Source organism: Aulostomus chinensis, chromosome 10, assembly GCF_037954235.1.
Source record: "Aulostomus chinensis isolate RoL2024-O1b breed Wild chromosome 10, RoL_Achi_v1.0, whole genome shotgun sequence".
In the NCBI taxonomy this organism is placed as follows: Eukaryota; Metazoa; Chordata; class Actinopteri; order Syngnathiformes; family Aulostomidae; genus Aulostomus; species Aulostomus chinensis.
In genome coordinates this window covers 16,792,760-16,813,943 of record NC_141329.1, presented here as the reverse complement: position 1 = coordinate 16,813,943, position 21,184 = coordinate 16,792,760, and the positions used below count along the sequence as shown (strand labels likewise).

Genomic DNA, 21,184 nt, shown 5'->3' with positions numbered 1-21,184 from the left:
AAAAGAAAGAGGATCAGATCCACTGTGGTCATAATGACAATACTTAGTTGCAGGTTTTAATTTCATGAGTGCTCATCACCTTTTACTCAACTAGAGAGCAAAATATGGTCATTAAGTTTCCATTGGGAAACAGACTGCGGAAGGAATGTACCTAGTACATACATGATTCTTGCCACACTTAATGGTAATATTAAATCAACACGTGCTCCTATTCCTACATGTTAAATGGTGAAAGGCATCAAAGTTGTTTCCAGTGATTATTAAAACAAAACTTGCATACATTACTGCATTTTGATTCCTGTTTTGATGCTAACATTCCAGATCAATGTATAAAATAGAATGTTAGGAAATTGTTGTTCTTACAGTATCATGGAAAATCTCAGTCACTTTGATTCAACCACTTTTTTTGTTTTAAAATCAGGAAACAGAAAGTGATTGCAACATTTTTTTTCTTTTTCTTTTTATCTGAACAGATGGACAAATGAAGGATTCTGCTTTCATTTGTCTTTTGTAAACAGAAAAGTGACTGTTTATTAAACTTGTAAACTGAACACAGAAATGTGCTGTTGCAGTCTTAAATTTTGAGGAGAGCTCAACTAAATAAATAAATAAACAAAAAGCCTTAATAAGGAATACAGTTCATAATGTACAGTCATATTTCTGCTACTGTTCACAAAGTCTCCTGTAGTTCATATATAGAGAGAGAGAGAAAGAGAGAGAGAGAGAGAGAGCGAGAGAGTGTAGATCCGCGATGTCATGAGAAAATACTCCACTTCCCAAAATGCTAAAGTGTTGCAGCGAAGACTGTGATTGGTGGAAAGGTTGACATTACGTCATTTGCAATGGGTTATTGGGTGAGTAATGGTAGCTCCTTTAACTCTTATTTCTCTCAAGATATTTATGCACACAGTCTTCCCTGTAGGCTGTCTTTTACTCTTTGATATTTTTTCCTCAAGTCGTTACTGGCTTTTTCTTGGTAGTAAAAACTATAAAGTCCGTATTTTACACAGGTACATTATTCAATTCATTGATAACGTTTACGTGAGCGACTTTTCAGTCACGTGACTAACCTTTGCACGTTAAAGGTGGTCAAGCAGAAAACTAACATGGTTTTCGAAAACGAAAAAACAGGCGTAACACATATTTGTTTGGTGGTTCATCTTGAATAACAAATTTCCAAAGGGTACACGGACCGTGTAGCACTTTTGTGTTGCTTAAGCAGTCTATGACGAAACCACGCCACCTAATACACAATATTTATGCCCCACCCGTGCACCTTCCCCTACACAAATCATAGCTATTGTTGATACGTGAAATCATCTCATTGGTTGTGATTATGAAGCTCAGCGGTAGCTTCCGTGCGCTGTTGTCACATATTCTGTTGCTGGCCTTTTAAGATTTCTGGTACTTCCACTCTTTTGTAATCTGCTAACAGAGAGAACATTGTCTAGCTCTGGCAGGAAATGGGTGTGTTTGTGACTAGATTTTGGTGAAATAAAGTTTCCGTCTAACCCCTAGATAAGTTTTCGCTGGACTCGTCTTACAAGTGCAGCTCAGACCTGCCATCTCTGACAACCATGTCTGTCTTCCTGCTGGTCGTGGTTGGCGTCATAGGAGCTGCATACATTTTGCGTCAAGTTGTAGTGAAGGGACAGCAGTGCACCAGCAAGGCAAAGCTGAATGGAAAGACTGTGATTGTGACAGGTAAGTCTGGTTTGCATGCTGCTGTGTCAGGCAGAAAAATGTATGACCTTTTTTTTTTTTTTTTTTTTAGATAGACAAAAAAACATCACAAATTATATTTAATTTTAATGTATAAGAGAAATAATGACACAAAGCAAATGTGATTTATTCCTGTGTCTCTGTATGATTAAGATCTATGTAATTACATTATATGTCAATTGGAATTAATCATATTGGGCTGCTCGAAAAGGATCACTTCACTAAGTAGTTACTAACTGCTGTTTGGTGATGATCAGCTCATGTGCAGGGGATTTATTCGAGCATCATCACTGATATTTGCCTTCTGCTGCTACAATGAGGTTGATTAAGAGTCCTTAACCAAGACAGTAAAATCTGGGCTGTAAAAGACAAATTATGGATCAAAAGAGACTAAAATGCTTTGAGGCAGTGGCAGTTCTTTGTAGGTTCATCATCTTCAGCAAAAAAAAAGAAAAGAAATTTGATTTTGAAAAAATAAATTGTGCAGCTCAAACATGATGTCCACCCAAACACATGGTTGGAATAACATTTGGGTGCCTTCAAGGCATACATCAAACATGAGTTCCTGATTCTTTGAAAAATAACAGACTTGATGTAATGAATGAGGTCTTTTGACTTCACGCTGCATGAAGTCAGAGTGGTTTTCTGCTTGGCTTTCTGCTTCTGCGTGTTGCTTACCTCAAAGCAAGCTGGATTCAGTCAGTCATACTCGAGTGTTACATGTGGAATACCTTGGGCACTCCTCGTGACAATGTTCATCCCTAACTGACTGTCAGCTGACTCACTGTTGGAATCACACGAGTATCAATATATCAATTGATTATGAAACTTAAATAATTCCCTAAAATTGTAGGGATTTTCTCATGAGATTTGAAGAATTGGAGGAGGAGTTTTCGTATCTCGGGATCTTGTTAACGAGTGACGGTTGGCTGGAGCAGGAGATTGGCTAGCAGATTGGGGAGGCAGCCACAGTGATGCGGGTGCTAAACCAGTCCGTTGTGATAAAGAGGGAGCTTAGCCAAAAGGCGAGGCTCTCAATTTACCAGTCAAACTACGTTCCAACCCTCACCTATGGTCATGAACCTTGGGTAATGATGGAAAGAACAAGATTGCAAATACAAGCAGCCAAAATGAGTTTCCTCTGCAGGATGGCTTGGCTCTCCCGAAGAGATAGGGTGAGAAGCCCGGTCATTCGGAAGGGACTCAGAATAGAGCCGCTGCTCCTCCATGTCAAGACGAGTTAGTTGAGGTGGTTCGGACATCTGGTGAGGATGCCTCCTGGACGCCTCCCTCGGGATCATATCTCTCGGCTGGCCTGGGAACACCTCGGGATTCCTCCTGAAGAGCATGTGAAAGTGGCTGGGGAGAGGACAGTCTGGGCTTCCTTGCTGAGGCTGCTGCCCCCATGACCCAGACCAAATGGAAAACAGAAGACCACGAGAATTTATTGAATTGATGAAACTTTAATTTCTCCATTTCAAAATATGATCCTGCTGACAAATCCAGTGACAACTACCTTTTTCAGTTTCAAAATCTTTGGAGCAGGTGGAGTCAGGTGTCATTGTAGTTTAAAATGTATTATTATTGTTATTGTTTATGTTGGTGTGTCCTTTTCTGCACAAACATTTGAGTCTATTGTGCATTTGCAACCATGTTTTTTAAAGTGAGGACAGAGCAAATTAAACATGTATCATTGTGCTCACCTCTAGGCAGCAACACAGGCATTGGGAAGACAACAGCCATAGACTTGGCCAAGAGAGGAGCCAGAGTGATCTTGGCCTGTCGTAGTAAAAAAAGAGGAGAAGCTGCTCTGGAAGAAGTCAAGAGGGTAGAAAGAAATCTCATGTTGGATTGATGAGTTGCTTAGATAAACCGTTGCAGGACCTTGGAATACTGGAAATTTTCTTTGTGGCTGACAGAGATGTAAATGTATCTTTATTTCACACTGAAATATTTAGTCAAATAGAGCTTGATGTCCCTGGCAGGAGAGTGGAAGCAACCAGGTGGTGTTCATGCAGTTGGATCTGGGGAATCTTCAGTCTGTTCGCAGCTTTGCTGAAACTTTCCTAAAGAGTGAACCCCGACTGGACCTCCTCATCAACAACGCAGGTGAGATTTCTCATTATAGACTGATGTTTTATACAAGATTACTTTACTAATCATGATATTTTAACAGAGCAGGTCATGGCAATCAAGCTTTTTTTTTTGACTGCACTGATGTAATTGTGTTGTCATATATTGACAAGCTGACCAATAATATTGAATATTTGGTTTTAGCAAATTTGGACAGAGCCCTGAGATATGATCCAGTCTGCTTGTTTTGAACTTCTTCTTGGAATAGCAATAAACAATAAAATTACCACAATTAAAATCTCAAGGCTCTCAATGTTGTAGGGCTGTTGTGGTTGACACATCTCTGCAACATTGCGTGGACATCGGGGGCAGTGCCTTTGGAATGGCAGGCTGGGGTGGTGGTCCACATGTTTAAGAAAAGATCTTAGGGTGTGTTCCAACTACCGGGGAATCACACTCCTCAGCCTTCCTGGAAATGTCGACAACAGGGGTACTGGAGAGGAGGGTCAGGTTGATAGTCCAACCTGAGATTGAGGTGAGAGCATGGTCCACTTGGCTGGCAGTAAGTCTAACTTGTTCCCAGTGAGGGTTGGACTCTGCTAAGGCTGCCTTTTGTCACCGGTTCTGTTCATAACTTTTATGGAGAGAATTTCTAGGGGCAGCCAGGTGGTGGAGGGGGTCGAGTTTGGTGGAGGGAGGATGTGCATTCCAGCAAAGTTTGTTTGTTTTTCAGAGATTTGATGCCCTAAAGTGTTGATTGTATCTGGAAACAAGAATTCTGTGCTGTCCTTTGTCTCAGGTGTTTACCTGCAGGGTCGGACAGATGATGGATTTGGGATGATGTTTGGTGTCAATCACTTGGGCCACTTCCTCTTGACCAACCTGTTGCTGGAGCGACTGAAGGAGTGTGAGCCAAGCCGGGTAGTCAATGTGTCATCCATGGCACACAACTTTGGTAAAATAGACTTTGACTGTCTGAACAACCACAAAGCTCTGGGATTGGGGACCTCATTCATGGAGGTTCTTCAGGTCTACTCGGATAGCAAGCTGTGCAATGTACTCTTCACCCATGAGCTGGCCAAGAGGCTGCAAGGAACCAAGGTCACCTGCTACAGCCTCCATCCAGGTCAGGCCAACTATAATTATGTTCATACCGTGCAAAGAGATGGGGAGTAATACTTTCCTGAGTACAGATTCCAAAATAGGTGGCAGTTCATTTCAGTTTTCTCGCCATGACGGTCTCACGCCTTGCTCCACACTGGAATATGTTCATGACAAAGATATTTATTGTTCTAATATCTCACATCTGGCGTTAGTGCTAACAGCACACACACATAGGGTGACAAACCCAGATCATTTAGGGATTAGAAGATCAACCAAAACAAGGTCCTGCAATATGTAAATTTATTCTGTAGTGTGTCCTGCAATCACAAGAGCAAAACCCAGCATGATGAAAGTAATGAATAGTAATTTACTATTTTATTTTTGTATTCATTTAAATGGTCATATATGACAATATTTTTAATAGATTTATCTGTTTAAGAAATTAGCTTTCTAAATGACCTTACTTAGTCATATTGGTACAATATTGGGGCATAATGAGCATCGAAAGAGTTCAGTCCAGGTCAAAAATCCACGACAGTGGTTGCACATATTGCTTATCATTGATTTTTTTTCTGCTCTAAAACTGGTCTTGGACTCAAAAATCCTATATCGGTTGGGCCTTAGCTAAAAGGCAGATCTCATAATTGCAACTCTCTGCTACCTTAAACAAACTTGGCAAAAGCTACTGGTTGTATCAGTCAAACAGGTCTGTCCTTAGATAAATGGAGGTAATTGCTGCTCTTTACCTGCCTGCTGGGACCTGGTGATGATGAGTGCTCTTTAGTAGCAGGTGTAGAGACAAATGGATCCAATATCACATATAAGATGAAGCTAAAGCTAGACATTGTAGGCCTACATTTCCATCTGTTCGTGAACATGTAATTAGTGAACATCACTCCTGCTATGGATCGGTATATTTTTAGTCATACATTGCAGATGTTCAGAACCATGATGCAACAATGTTAGAACATGAAAGTTTCCATCCGCAGTGATGAAGCCAAACAGTCACAGGCAAACCTCTTAAAGACAACGGAAACTACTCTGCATTTTGAAGTGCAATACTACTCTATTCTTGTGGAGACTATCTACTATACATTGAACCACTGATCACAACAGCCTTGTCATGGTCTTCGCCGTTAAAATAGTTGTGCCTTTGGATGTGCAGGTTGGAACACATCTGTATAAGGAGAACCATGTTTCTATATACACTCTAGCAACAAAGTGTTAATTTAAAGAATGTAGTTGGAGAGAAATATAGGAGTTTGCTATGAGAGATTCAAAAAGTTACCTAGAGATGACAAATTAAAAAGATTCATCAAAAGTGGAAGAGAAATACGTTTATGTAACACCATGAGTACATTCAGCCATGGTTGCGGCACTCCAACAGACACGTCTAGAAAATCAGATTCTCATTCATGTCTTTAGTTCATTTGAGTAAATTTCTCATGAGCTAGAAACCTCAGAGACAATCTAGTCAGTTCACACCTGCTCTCTCCACAAATACTGCTCCAACAGAGGGGTAAGCTCTTGCACTAAAAACTGTGTTATTTTTAATATCTCTTGTATATGTGGCCAGTATATAAGGGCAAAACTAAGTTTTGCAGCACATGGCATTGAGGCTGGATCTATTTCTCTAATACTCTTGTTCCCAATGGCCTAAATGTTGACCTAGATTTAAAAACCTTTTGTAAACATATTACCTATATCACTCTGTTTTGTTCTTAGTAGGTATTTTTATTATTTCAATTAAAAAACTTCACAACTCTGACAGTCATGTAGCTTGGATCTGGCCCCTAGTTTTACAGAATTACTTCAATAGCTAGGATATATGTGGTTACCACAATTTGTTGGAATTTAGTAACTTTTATGTTTTGAAAGGGGCCACAAAATACCCTCACTGGTATTCATCAAAAATGCTAGAAAATCCAATGTTCTGTGAATATTTTGAAACTGACTTGAAAGTGTGGTAAACTGAGTAGCAGAAATGAGCTATTTTTGTTGGGATTAGCGTGTGTTTCCTTGACCAAAAGCAAGGGACTCTTACATTGGATTTTGGATTATTGCAGAAAATAAGCTCTGTGGCAAAGAAAAGTTAATGAGATTCTTTATAGTCTTCCACTTTTAGGATTTTTGAAGTGCAAATCCAGTCATTTGAAGTACATTACTAACATCAGGCTGTGAACCAAAAAATACCACAGACATGACTTTAACGTCACCACAACTAGCTTAATGCATGTTCTGTTTTCAGCGTGGTGACATTTAATTTCTGTAATAACCTCTGTTGTCCCGTTAAGCCACTTGACTGCCTTAAGATACATACAAATTAACAGTTCTGGAATTTACTGACATATTTTATGGCGTTCGATAAAGCATTAAAATGCACTCACTGGCCACTTTATAAGGTACACCTTGCTATTACTGGATTGCTATTGGGGACACCTTTTGCCTCAGAACTGCCTTAATTCTTTGTGGCATACTTTCAACAAGATGATAAACCATTCTGATGCTACCATCAGAATGTCACAGCTGATACTGAGACTCATCAGACCAGACATTGTTATTCAATCTTCTATTGTTGAATTTTGGTGAGCCTGGATGAATGGCACCTAGTGTGGCCCTCTGCTGCTGTAGCCCAAGGTTTCAAGATTTGACATGTTGTGTGTTCAGAAATACTCTGTTATAGTATAGTACTCTATCATATCGCTATTTTATCATCTTGAATCAGTCTGCCCATTGTCCCTTGACATCAAAAAGACACTTTCAACCACAAAACTGCTGCTCACAGGATATTTTCTCTTTTTTGGACCATTCTCTGTAAATCTCCTCTATTCCCCATTCTGATGCTCAGTTTGAACTTCTGGAAGCTGTCGTGACCACATCTGCATGCCAAAATGCACTCAGTTGCTGCCATGTGTTTGGCTGATAAGCTATTTCTTTGAACAAGCAATTGAACAGATGTACCTAATAAAGTGGCCGCTAAGTGTATCTTAAGCCTGTGTTAACTTTAGACCTTCAGAAAAGCCGTTTCAAAAATTCCATTGACTCTGAGACAAGGGAATTGAAAATTAAACAATGCAAAAACTTATTTTAGGCCTCATTCATATGTTACTCTATTGTGATCAAGATCTGAACCTAAAAATGTTTGTGGATTTGAGGTGTGTCCGGCCTGAGAGTGGTTCCAAACGACATTTCTACTTTGACTGTATTTTCTACAGGAGCCATCAACTCCGAGCTGGCCAGGAACGCGAACTCTATAATGAAAACACTGATGCAGCCCATTTTTCTCTTTTTCTTCAAAAACACTGTCCAAGGATGCCAAACCACCCTTCACTGTGCTCTTCAAGAAGGCCTGGAACCTTTGAGTGGACGTTACTTCTCCAACTGCAGTGTGAGAGAAGTCTACCCTAAAGCCAAGGATGATGCTGCAGCTAAGAAGCTGTGGGAACTCAGTGAGAGATTATGCGGTCTTGCTTGAAAAAACTTCCCATTTGATTCTCGATACTGAGTTGGTATATTCTTATCGACAGATATTCTCATACAGTCATTAACGCTAACCCTCTACTCACCCACCACCATACCAACATTCCTTAGATAAACACATCATAAATGTGAAGTTTTCCCAACATCGCTGTCAGACCCTTGTGTTGGTATACTAAAATATGTGTGTACAATAACTTGTGGCTGGATCAAAGTTTATCAATCTATAATTATACAACTTGGTGTACATGTTCAATTCTTGATGTATACTAAAAATAAACAATCAAGCTATTATTATTGGCAGGTGATTTTTTTAACTTTTCAACATTTTATGTGAAACTTTGCCCTTTAAAAAACACGCACTTTGCACTATTTTCTGAATCTGAATCTGAATATGCTTGGCTTTGCACACAGCCTGGTGTTCATGACAAAAAAACAGATGAACTTAATGACCTACATGCTCACCATGACTCAGCAGCATTGTGTTTGTTTTATCATTCATCAAGTAGGTGAGAAGTGGGTGGCGTTTGTCCAGGTCACAGTTGAACTTGTTAGTGCACAACTGCCAGGGAGTTCTGGAAGATCAGCAAGGAGATAGGACTTGTGGGTGAAAGCAATACAATGCATTTACTCAAGCAGTGTACTTGCTTGATAGCTCTAGTGATTTTAAAAATGAAGCTTTAAAACTTTAGAAACAATCTCTTTTGAACTAGTCGTGATAGAAACAAGGTTTATTGTGTCTTACAAAAGGTGAATCCACCCTTTCTGAGGTAATATGAATGGGGTAGATGTTAATCAGGTTTGACATACCTTGAAAAGAATGTTGAGATTTGAGATTCAATATTTTTGTCAGTCCAGTTTGTACACGTGTAGTTGTGAAATGCGCAGGTGGGAAAATCAGTTAAAGGAGGACAGAGGAGAAATCCTGCTAAGTCAATACCAGGCATATATACAGTAAGTTATTTTGTCTATATCTATAAACTTGCACATTTATAAGCCCCAGCCTCTGAACAGGTTTTTCTGTCTCTTCCAAAACTGAATAAGCATTAATACACCCTCATCTTCTTACTGTTTCAGTCCCAACTTTATCAAACAATGGATATGTAGGAAATGATCACTTGTATCAAAGAATGACCTTTCAACCTGGCAATCAGCAGCAGATGGGCACACGCATACACTTCAGAGTTTATATGCTCAAAGAAAAGTCAACAGAAAAGTGAACTACCGGTCAAAAGTTTGGACAGACCTTCTCATTCAATGTTTTTACTTTATTTTTACTACTTTCTACATTGTAGATACATACTGAAGACATCAACTATATGAAGCAAGATATATGGAATTATTTAGCAAAGAAAAAATTGTTAAATAGCTGTAAATATGTTTTATATTTTAGATTCCTCAAAGTAGCCCTCTTTGCTATGTTGACAGTGCTGCAAGCCCTGGCCTTCTTTCAATGAACTTCATGATGTTGTCACCTGAAATGGTTTTCGCTTCACAGGTCTGCCTTGTCAGGGTTCATTTGTGGAATTTCTTGCCTTCTTAATGGGGTTGGGACCATCAGTTGTGGTGTGCTGAAGTCAGGCTGGTACATAGCTGACAGCCCTATTTGACAACTGTTAATATTCAGATTATGACAAGAACCAATCAGCTAAATAAAGAGAAATGACAGTCCATCATTACTTTAAGAGCAGCAGGTCAGTCTGGAAAATTGCAAAAACTCTGAATGTGTCCCCAAGTGCAGTCACAAAAACCATCAAGCGCAAAGATGAAACTGGCTCACATGAGGACCACCCCAGGAAAGGAAGACCAAGAGTCACCTCTGCTGCTGAGGATAAGTTAATCCGAGTCACTAGCCTCAGAAATCACAAGTTAACAGCACCTCAGATCAGAGCCCAGATAAATGCCACACAGAGTTCCAGGAGAAGACACATCTCTGCATCAGCTGTTCAGAGGAGACAGTGCCAATCAGGTTTTTATGGTCGAATAGCTGCTAAGAATCAACTACTAAGGAAAAGCAACAAGAAGTTGAGATTTGTTTGGGCCAAGAAACACAAGGAATGGACATCAGACCAGTGGAAATCTGTGCTTTGGTCTGATGAGTCCAAATTTGAGATCTTTGGATTCCCCTGCTGTGTCTTTTTGTGATGTAGAAAAGGCGGACAGATGGTCTCTACATGCATGGTTCCCACCATGAAGCATGGAGGAGGAGGTGTGATGGTGAGGGGTGCTTTGGTGACACTGTTGGGGATTTCTTCAAAATTGAAGGCACACTGAACCAGCATGGCTACCACAGCATCCTACAGCGACATGCCATCCCATCTGGTTTGTGTTTAGTTGGACCATCATTTATTGTTGAACAGGACAACGACCACAAACACACCTCCAGGCTGTGTGAGGACTATTTAACCAAGAAGGAGAGTGATGGAGTGCTGCATCAGATGACCTGGCCTCCACAGTCAACTGACCTAAATCCAATCAAGATGGTTTGGGATGAGATGGACAGCAGAGTGAAGGCAAAAGGGCCAACAAGTGCTCAGCATCTCTGGGAGGTCCTTCAAGACTGTTGGAAAACAATTTCAGGTGATGGCCTCATGAAGCTCATCAAGAGAATGCCAAGACTGTGCAAAGACATAATCAAAGCAAAGGGTGGCCATTTTGAAGAATCTATAATACAAAACATGTTTTGATTTATTTCAAACTTTTTGTTTAATACATAATTGCATATGTGTACATTCATAGTCTTGATGCCTTGAGTGAGAAACAATGAAAGGAAAGAAGAAAGAAAGCTGTAGAGGAGCATGGGGCTGTACTCCATCATGTATATACACATTACACACACACACACACACACACACACACACACACACACACACACATATACATATATATGTATATATACATTACACACATATATAATGTATTTAAATATGTATCTATGTAACTACAACAGAAACATGCTGCTGATACAGTTGCCTTATGATTTATTATATATCATTAAATGAAGTATCCTTCTGATATCAAGGGGAACAACAATAATGTAACCCCTTTACTGTGTGTACTTCTTTCAAACATGACATTTATTTACCAGTGGGTATTTTTTTACATTGGTATTTATTCATGGTATTTTTTTAATACATCTGAATACTTATTCCACTGCTTATCTAAGTTACTTGGTCTGTAAATTCTACTCTAACAGAGAGTATATAGTCTCGAAAAACCTGAAAAAGCTATGAAAATTTACCTCTAAGTATATTCATAGTGCAGATTTCCTGAAAATAATTGATTCTTGGTAAAGAAATGAATGAACTTTGCTTAAATATATCGACGTATATAGCGCCACCTGCTGGTTTAGCAACGCTACAACGGGAAACCCGTATAAACTTTCTTGTTCTTCAAAGTAAAGTTATTATAATGTTGAAAGGGACAATAACTTTGTTGGTGGTTTGCAAACAACGTAAGAACCATAGAACTGTATCTTGAACATTTTGTTGTACTCAAAGCTTAGAAAACTGGACCTTTTGTTGTTCGCCCTCAAACCTTTTAATTTGAAAGTGTGACCCAGAAACGAGTATTGATGCCATCATGCTAGCTTGATACTGGGCCTCGGCGGTGATGTCGGTGTTGCTTTGCACCGTAGCGGCAGCTGTAGCCTGTTATGTGATAGTGTACTATGGTGTGGTCAGGGTGGCGAGGTGCTTAAATTCAAGGAAGTTGAACGGGAAAACAGTCATTATTACAGGTAACGTTGACGAGCTTCACTTGTCTGCTGCTGCAAGCTGAGCAGCTTCCTTCTCACTGTGTCGTCATATACCTTTTTTTTTTTTTAATTCTGGCAGGTAAACTCAGGGAAGTTAGGGTCTCAGTGGATAAGGTGGGCAAATTGACTCAATATGTATATTGGTACTCTTCGTCCTTGAATCTTTCTATAATAGGAGATACCTTGAAAACATAACTCATATTACGTCTACTCGTGTGTTCCACTGTATCGCTGTCGAGTGTTTGGGTCTCTTTCTTTAGAGCGATTTGTCGGTTGGCAAGCAGGTTTCGGCGCTCTACCGCCGCCGACTGGTCGCGAGTGTGGAGTAAAGATACTTTTATGCTCTTCCCAGTTGGTCGACCAGTTCTTTCTCAAATAACCATACGAATTGGTGATCGTTTCATTTGAAAACCGTAAGTTTTTTTGCTTACCAGTATAATACATACGAGGCGACCGATTTTGATATTGATAAATGCTAGCTGGCCGTTATAGAAGCACTTTGATGAGCAAGAAACAAGAACTTTCAGAATGCAGAACAGATCTTTTTTTTTTTTTTTTCGTTTTAACCAGACTGAAAGTAAGTGATGGATGTATTAATACATTGCAAAATTAATTACAGAGAGCAGCTGGGTGGATGGAGGTTGAACCCTGATAATTTGACCAAAGAACCAGCTGGAACAATAGTCTGTAAATATAATTTTCTTTGTGAATACCAATTTAGTTAACAATGAGACTGATGCAAAGGTACTCTGTTGCATTTTTCAAGAATTTTCTCCAGCTTCAAATACCATTAAGAAAAAAATGCATGATTAAAAAGTAGTTTTTTGGTTATGTTTTGGGCTACACACTGGTAGCACACATTATTAAAAAACATGTCATCATTAAAGCTATCAAGAGTCATGTCATCTCGAAAGTTACCTCGGTCTTTCATTCACGATTTAAGGAAGTTTTATTTTTACATGCAGCCCACTGCAATTAAAGTTAGCCCAACCCACCAACTGTATGGATACAATTTCAATAAGTACAATGAATGCATTTCATTTACACCATAATTCATAGTCCCTTTCTAATTTAAGTACAAATCCAGTAAAACTAGAGACACATGTAATCTATACCTATATGATACCCTATAGTAGTAGCCATCTAGATGTTCGTGAAAAAAGACTGTTACCTGTAAGCAAGATAATACATCAGAAACACATTTATTTTTTAGGAAAAAAGAAGACCTGGGGGTGTTAACATTTGCCTCAATCAGTTTTATTTGCAAACTATAATAGTATAAGAAAAATAAAACATGTTTAGATTCAAGAGGGGTTTTTTTTTTATAAAGAAGCTTTTCCTCCTCTTTAAGATGCAGCTGAGAAAGGCAGAAGGGATTTTATGAAAGAATCTTCTTATGTATTTTAAAACTGAAGGGATCTTAAGCTCATGCAAGTGAGGACATCAGCCTTGAGTATTGTCCTTTATCACGAAAGAAGTGTTTCATCACAGCCATTGGTATGCATGGTAAGGGATTTTTCCGCTGATATTTTACACATGATTGAATGCCTGAATAACACTTTGAAACACTGTAAATTTGAAATAAATTTCTTTATGTACAAAACATTAGGAAAAACCCTTAAAAGTATTTTATAGGATTCTGTCCTTGTTATGACCCACAGAAAATGTGCAAAGGCGAAGAGAGAAACACAGCGTATAAACTGCAAAGTAAAGGTATATCTATCGGGGAACATGGAAGTTTTAAATCAAGCTAATGAAGTGTAATGCAGCAACCCCAAAATAAATACTCCCTTCATGAGGATAATAACGTTCAGTTTCGATTACGTGCCGATTGATTGTGATAATTTGTGACTCCAGAGCAAATGGACCAGAGCAGCATTAACTTCTTTATACTGCGATTGTAGATGAAAGTAGCATCTTTCTGAAGATGTAAAAGTAAATAGACAGATTTATTGTTGATTATCTGGTGGGTGTGTGTGGTTGTGTTTTTCCTGGCCAGGAAGCAACACAGGGATTGGTAAGGCCACAGCTCTAGAGATGGCCAGGAGAGGAGCTCGGGTCATTCTAGCATGCCGCAACAAGGAGAAAGCTGAGTCCGCAGCGTTTGACATTCGGCGAGTAAGAGACTCCTGTACTTGTATCCACTCCAGTAAAATTGAACTGTCCAGGCCAGGTTCTGTTATTAGGGCAGTCAAAATAGAGAACCCCTAGGCCTGTATTATGAACGCAGGTTAAAGTTAGCTTCAGATTTTCAGTTACGAGTCACTGTGGTCATTTAAGGTTTCGATCTTAAGAATAAAGACCTCTTCATGTTTGTCATGCCAACTGCATTTCCCTTTATGTGGCAAATGATAGACTGAGAAAACCTGGGTTGATGATGATAATGATAATACAACCATCTTTGAGATCCCACATAGCCATGATTGATGGAGTAAAATTGTATTATCTGTGATACTATTTTTGTTCTTTCTCTTAAGATGACAACTTTCCTCTGAAATTCTTCTCAGAATTTTAGATTTTTCTTCAACCTTGACTGTGATCTGAGGTGAAGTTTGAGGACCTCTATGCTTTTCACAAAAAGAGGATGGAGGGAAGCCTTAGCACTGAGTACTGATGAGTTGTGCTACACTTACGTTTGACAGCCAGCTTTCCTGTCTTGTAGGAGAGTGGGAACAATCAGGTGGTGTTCATGTACCTGGATCTGGCCAGTTTCCACTCTGTTAATTGCTTTGCAGAAACCTTTCTGAGAAGTGAACCCAGGCTGGACATTCTCATTAACAATGCAGGTGAGACTGCTGGACCAGGTGAAGGATCAACTCTCATAGTATTTATATTTAAAGTCTGATGCTCGCTGGGTGTTGTAGGTGTTATGGGTCCTGGACGTACTGAAGATGGTTTTGGCATGGCGTTTGGGGTGAACCACCTGGGCCACTTTCTCCTCACCAACCTTCTCCTGGAGCGCTTGCAGCAATGCGCCCCGAGTCGCGTGGTCACTGTAGCTGCACTTCTGCACCGCTTTGGCAAAATTGACTTCCCCCTGCTGGCTTCCAATAAGGATGTTGTATCAGGAGAGTCCACCTGGCACAATGTTCAGGCCTACTGCAGCAGCAAGCTGTGTAATGTGCTCTTCACCAGAGAGCTGGCCAACAGGCTGGACAGCTCCAGTGTCACCTGCTACAGCCTTCACCCAGGTTAGTGCAGCCTACGGGTTCTACATCACACTAAACACACTGTTGCACCAGTGGGATCTGTGTGTGATGCACTGCTGTCCTCATTGCTCAGGCTTGCAAGGATTGTCATGAAACGTGATCACTACCCCTTTGAGAGGTCAGATTCTTGGGAAAAAAAGAGATATCCTCATCCTCATTATAATACTTCAGTTTTATTGTGGTCTTAACCCATAACCCAAAATGCAGTCAGAGTGCAGATGTCCTTCAAGTAGAACCCTCCCCTAAATAAACCTTTATATGTGTAGAGGAATTTTGGGTGAGGAAGGAATTCGTCAGGCACAAGAAACTGGCTGGAGACTCAGAGATGTCTTACACGTGGCACTTTAGTGGGTATCCAGTACAGATATACAAGGTTCACTGAGATATGAGGTTGAGTCAGCTACCCCACAATATCTGAGTTCTACCCCTCATCAACAGTCAACCTAGTGCACTAATGTGACCTTTCACATAGTTGAAACACAGCTTTGCATCTGAACAACACTGGCGTTGTGAGCCTTAGATTTATCATCTATAAGAGTTCTAACAACAAAGTTATGACAATAAAAGAATTTATGGAAGACACCACAGGTTCACTTTCATACCCAGGTCAAGGCCCATGGGTCAGATCATCTCTGAACCTTACAGATGAATTATTCAGATTCAGAAAACTTTATTTACTCCCGTGGGGGTCACTTAAGGGAACAGAGAGCGGTACAGTTGTTAACACAACAACAACAACAACAACATACATAAGGTAAGGAAATGCAAGGAAGTCTATACCTCCCAGGGTTAGCAGCAGTTGCCTTATAAAGTGCATGATAGAAGTAGTAGTGCAGTAGAGGTAGTAGTGCCGAAGAAGTATTAGTGCACAATAGATGAGTAGTATAATTACATTAATGAATGAGAAGTACTTTGCAAATATATATGTTGCTTTGATTTACATGGATGAGGCCGAAGAAGTTCTAAACAAAGGATACCAGATGAAATTCCTTATCAGTATGGAGCCACAAAAAAAAAAAAACCTGCCCATTTCATAGAAATCCATTAAATATTTCCTGAGAAATTAACAGAAGGTATAGAAATATCATAACTCACAATGATAAAGAAATTCGATCTAGAATTAGCTAGAATTAACTAGAATTAGAAAATCCCAGATCTTCTCTGTGCTCCAGATTTTGACCAAAATGTGATACCAACCTGGTAGTTTTTGAATCATTCTGCTAATAGAATAAACAGATGAATAAATAAAAAATAAACAGACCAACAACAACTTCCAGAGGTAAATTGCTGCCAATCGAAATCACATATGAAGCGACACCAGTATCAACTGATAAACACAAGAGTTGTTCTGAATGGGGACATCCAAAGTTTTTTTTTTTTTTTTTTTTTTTTTTGCAGGACTTAATCCTGAAAATGTTTTAGTTCAGCATCATGTATAATTATATGTTGAGCTGTAGATATTAAATCAGACAAATAGATGGTAGGACATTTAGATGGTAATCATGATATCTTAACCTGCAGCCCCTAATGAGTTGACCAGGTCTGAGTCCAGGCAAAGGTCATCAGTCTTATCTGGGTCATTTGCGTTCTTCCAGGGGTCATCTATACAGAACTGTGTCGCAGTCTGAGCCTGTGGCAGCAGCTCCTCATGATGCCTTTTGCCAAACTCTTCCTCCTGAACCCCGAGGAGGGATCCCAGACCACGCTGTACTGTGCTCTGCAGGAGGGCTTGGAGGCTCTCAGCGGACGTTATTTCTCTAATTGTGCACTCCAGCAAGTCGGAATTAAGGGACGAGATGATGCCCTGGCAAAGAAGCTGTGGGAGGTGAGTGAGAGGCTGACTGGTTTATCATAACTGAGGGAATCCAGAAGCTCAGAGGACTGTGACAGCTTGCCACCTTATGATGTATGGCGACTGTAAATAAATGCATCATCCTTGTTTTTTTATATTATATGCTATTAATTACAGACTTCATTCAGTCAAGATGTTAACATTGTCTAAAACTGACATGACAGGTGATATGCAGCACGTGATGCAAACTTGTAAAGTTGCAAATTAAAGATTGGTAATGTATGTGATTTGTGGTGGGTTGGTGGTCGTTTTTACCCTTGATGAGTTTGCAACTCTTGTTAATCCGTAAAAGGAAGGTGTAGAAAAGCCATTTTATCAATTGAATTGTCTTTAATTAACAGTGTTTGAGGATTTTACACTCTTACGCCATCTTTGTCAGTCCAGATGATACGATGATGATGTGATTTTTACTAGATGCTAACAATTAATAAAGGATTAACTGTAGAAGTCTCTTTTTAATGCACACACTGTTTATTGGCTCAGCCATTATGAGTGCAGCATTTTGGATTGATCAGGCATTTTTATTTTCTGCTGCTGCTGTGTTTATCTGAACATTCCAGAATAAACTATCTTGTCTAAAAGTAATAAACACACCTTAAGTTTAAACCAAGAAATTGAATTACTTCATCATAATATCCTAAATAAATGTTTTGCAGTTGAGAGGGAGCTTTCATATTTGATCTAAAATGTGAACAAGAGATTACATTTGTCTCTCTTAAAAAGATGCTGCATTTTTGCTGGATGTACAAGTTTCTTCTCCCTGAACAAAACATCCCTTCTTTTTTCCACATGGGGGCAGTAGTGTCATAGCTCCACCAGCACCAGCCCCTGCGCCTGCTTATAAGGTTTTTCAGCGCTTGTTGCTTGGAGCAAGGTTGTTGAGGACCTTAACCCAGCAGACCTATGGATTCTGTTCATTATGAACACTGATTATGAACACGGGTGGGCATGAAAGCCGGGTCAGCAGTGGGTGTTAAGAGAGCTGCTCTTGTAATTACTCAGTAGGACATTCCTCTGTGCAGGCTCTTCCGTTCACCACATTGTTGGTGGGGAGGAACACACTTCCTCAATCGATTTCTATCTCCTCCCCCGTCCCCTTCTCTAACCCTCTCCTGCTGCATGCTTTAAGGTCTGCTAGTAAACTTCAGTCCTCCTTGAACAGGACCAAACCTTTTTCATCCGTTCTAGGGAACTCTGGGTATATAGCAAGTCAGAGATCAAAGGGTTTACCATTACCTTCTGATGGTGTCTCTCCACCAGAGGTCACATTATTTTTACTTTTGTTTGTCAGGTTTGGAAATATATTTGTGATTACACCCCAATATAGAAGTGGTGAGTTGACCCTAGTGGCCCTAAATGCTTTGACACTGACATCTGTGATTTTGTAAAAGTCACTGTTCATTGCTCTAAGCAAGACACACACACACACACACACACACACACACACACACACACACACACACACACACACACACACACCTTAAGTGGATGAAGCAAGGCTATCATAGACAAATAAGGATAAAGTAGTCAAATATAGGCTGCAGCCTGATCATCCATGGAATGGAAAACATCATCAAGTCAAGGGAAGATAAGGCGAATTCACTTAAACTAGGCTACATGATTATTCACAGGGGGTCTACTTGCAAGGGTCTGCTGTGGTGAAAAACTACAATCCTCTGTAGGGGGTCTACAATGCAGTTTCCCTAAAGCTCTTTTTCCCACCAGACTAGTGCAAGTTCTAAATCTAGGTTCTCTCTACTGAGCCGGTCAGTTTCCCCACCATTTTGAGCTAATCAACTGTCTTCGCAGGGCGTTGGTGAATAAACAATAAAATCCATCCAGTTTCTATACTGCTTACCTGTTAAGGGTCACAGGGGTGCTCGAGCCTATCCCAACTGAAATTGGGCAAGAGACAGGGTACACCCTGGACTGGTCACCAGTCCATCACAGGGCCATCAGGTGCAATTAGGGGTTCAGCGTCTTGATTAAGAACACTTCGACATGGTCAACAGGGGACGTGAGGATTGACCCTTTGGTTTCTAGATGGCCACTCTACCTCTGAGCCATGCCACCACAATAAAAATCAGTAGCTCAAATGAAGATGAGATATATATAATAGAGGAATAGGATTCATTCATTCAATTGGCTTACACACAGGTGACGCAACACTACTGCTTGGGAATGGGACTAAATGTGTCATGTATGTTATATGTTTGTCATTCACATGTATCACTTCTGTAAGACAGTGAGGAGGGGCAGGTGAGATGTAATCATGTTTCACAAGAAAAATCAGGTATTTTTGAATTTGGGCTGTGAACTTGTACACTGTATGCTGACAACATCCATCCATTCATCCATTTCCTACTGCTTATCCTGTTATGGGTCACGGGGGGGGGGGGGGGGGGGGGGGCTGGAGCCTATCCCAGCGGCTTTGGGCGAGAGGTGGGGTTCACCCTGGACAGGTTGCCAGTCCATCACAGGGCCAACACATAGAGACAAACAACCATTCACACTCACATTCATACCTACAGTCAGTTTAGAGTATCAATCAGCCTCGTCCCCTCTTGATGTCTTTGGACTGTGGGAGGAAGCTGGAGTACCAGAGAGAACCCACGCAGGCACAGGGAGAACATGGAGACTCACACAGAAAGATCCTGTGCCCAAGCTGGCACTTGAATCTGGAACCTTCTTGCTGTGAAGCAACAGTGCTAACCACTGCACCACCATGCCACCTCATAATTATTGTATTTTTCTTAAATTTGTACTATGATGATGAGAACTGGATAGAGGAAGAGGGTGGGGGTGGGGGGGATCAGTCGCAAACAGGAAGGTTAGTGAAAGGGAGAGGGTAGGACAGGATGTATTGTATATGTGTGTGTATGTGTATACCCATGTATGAGGCATTAATGTATGACGTGTTTTATTGTGTCCCTCTATTTGGGTATATTATAATAAAAAACAACAACAACAACAGAGATTTGGTCCAAAAAAAAAATCTTATAAGTTCCATCATGTTGCTTGCACCCAGAAATCAACATTAAGCTGCTGGCAAATGTCAGCCATAGGGGCCCCTTGGTCCAGTTGGTCAGATCAGCCACCCCCAAATCAAATAATTGCTTGTATAGTCATGATATGAGGTCATATAAAGACATCATCTCAAGTTTGTGATGGTGACGCAAGCAAGTTACTTTACCCATAATGCGTTGAAGAATAGTCTTTTTAGTCAAGTAATTCTAGTGTGGTGTTTGGACATCATCCCCCAGAGGCTCAATAAAGAAGAGAATGTGAATTTCAAACCAAAGGTCTCTAGGCTTTAACTGACGAGTGACCACCTCCACCTCCCCTCCTTGATCTATAGTGCATAGATGATCTGTCAGTCCCACTCCACTCTTTTGTGTTGAGAAGCGGGTCATTGATGACTTGTGTGCTGTGTTTGCTTTGGGCTGACTCCACAGCGTGGCACTACTTAGTGACTGGATTAGTGCATCAATTAGGCAGCTAGTGGATGCACAGAGCCATGCTGATTGATTTCAGGAGCCGCCAGCAGCTTGTTTGTATGGGAACAATATCAACAGAAGTGATATTGTGCTGATTCTGTTTCAGTCACTGTTAATCCTGGATTTACTATTTTAGTGTATTTGTTGTTCAGCAAACCTTTCAGTATGACAGAAAGGTGAGTCAGGTCAACCAATCTCATTTAAGGTAAATAATCTCATTCATGCAATAGTAATTTTTTCTATGGTAATATAGTAGAAAGTAAATAAGATTAAAAGTCACTGTCTTGTGGTTTGACCACATTATGGTTAAATTTGAGAAAAGAGAAAACTATTGATTAAGAAAAAAACATGGCTTTATTGTTAACAGATTTTTCCCTGTTAAAAAGGTTTTCTATGGAGTTTTTCCTCAGTCGATGTGAGGGTCTAAGGACAGAGGGTGTTGTTATGATGCCATGTAAAGCCCTTTGAGACAAACTGTTTGTGAAAACGGGCT

General features: G+C 40.2%; 2 protein-coding genes across 5 annotated transcripts; both read left to right on the top strand.

Moving 5' to 3' along the window:
- Nucleotides 1-1,283: 1,283 nt before the first annotated feature.
- On the top strand, nucleotides 1,284-8,382 carry LOC147254528 (dehydrogenase/reductase SDR family member 13-like). Of its 2 annotated transcripts, XM_086216173.1 has the most exons (6): nucleotides 1,284-1,404; nucleotides 1,519-1,704; nucleotides 3,432-3,550; nucleotides 3,708-3,831; nucleotides 4,595-4,921; nucleotides 8,115-8,382. In XM_086216173.1, the coding sequence occupies exons 2-6, from the start codon at nucleotides 1,578-1,580 to the stop codon at nucleotides 8,372-8,374; spliced, it is 957 nt and encodes a 318-aa protein (XP_086072299.1). In that variant the 5' UTR covers nucleotides 1,284-1,404; nucleotides 1,519-1,577; the 3' UTR covers nucleotides 8,375-8,382. The 2 variants fall into 2 exon arrangements, with proteins under 2 accessions (XP_086072299.1, XP_086072298.1); XM_086216172.1 differs by lacking the exon at nucleotides 1,284-1,404 and having other exon boundaries at nucleotides 1,412-1,704.
- Nucleotides 8,383-11,958: 3,576 nt separating this feature from the next.
- On the top strand, nucleotides 11,959-17,994 carry LOC147254527 (dehydrogenase/reductase SDR family member 13-like). 3 transcript variants are annotated; one of them, XM_086216168.1, is made up of 7 exons: nucleotides 12,255-12,546; nucleotides 13,549-13,639; nucleotides 13,795-13,846; nucleotides 14,133-14,251; nucleotides 14,796-14,919; nucleotides 14,998-15,324; nucleotides 16,938-17,994. In XM_086216168.1, the coding sequence occupies exons 2-7, from the start codon at nucleotides 13,562-13,564 to the stop codon at nucleotides 17,195-17,197; spliced, it is 960 nt and encodes a 319-aa protein (XP_086072294.1). In that variant the 5' UTR covers nucleotides 12,255-12,546; nucleotides 13,549-13,561; the 3' UTR covers nucleotides 17,198-17,994. The 3 variants fall into 3 exon arrangements, with proteins under 3 accessions (XP_086072295.1, XP_086072296.1, XP_086072294.1); XM_086216170.1 differs by lacking the exons at nucleotides 12,255-12,546; nucleotides 13,549-13,639; nucleotides 13,795-13,846 and adding exons at nucleotides 11,996-12,115; nucleotides 12,213-12,247 and having other exon boundaries at nucleotides 16,938-17,991; XM_086216169.1 differs by lacking the exons at nucleotides 12,255-12,546; nucleotides 13,549-13,639; nucleotides 13,795-13,846 and adding an exon at nucleotides 11,959-12,115 and having other exon boundaries at nucleotides 16,938-17,988.
- The last annotated feature ends 3,190 nt before the right edge of the window (nucleotides 17,995-21,184 follow it).

Coding starts and splice junctions, on each gene's coding strand:
- LOC147254528 (XM_086216173.1), top strand. CDS start 1,578: ATGTCTGTCTTCCTGCTGGTCGTGGTTGGCGTCATAGGAGCTGCATAC. Junction 3,551..3,707: donor CTCTGGAAGAAGTCAAGAGG/GTAGAAAGAAAT, acceptor TGTCCCTGGCAG/GAGAGTGGAAGCAACCAGGT. Junction 3,832..4,594: donor CCTCCTCATCAACAACGCAG/GTGAGATTTCTC, acceptor CCTTTGTCTCAG/GTGTTTACCTGCAGGGTCGG.
- LOC147254527 (XM_086216168.1), top strand. CDS start 13,562: ATGCAAGTGAGGACATCAGCCTTGAGTATTGTCCTTTATCACGAAAGA. Junction 13,847..14,132: donor GTATAAACTGCAAAGTAAAG/GTATATCTATCG, acceptor TTTCCTGGCCAG/GAAGCAACACAGGGATTGGT. Junction 14,920..14,997: donor CATTCTCATTAACAATGCAG/GTGAGACTGCTG, acceptor TGGGTGTTGTAG/GTGTTATGGGTCCTGGACGT.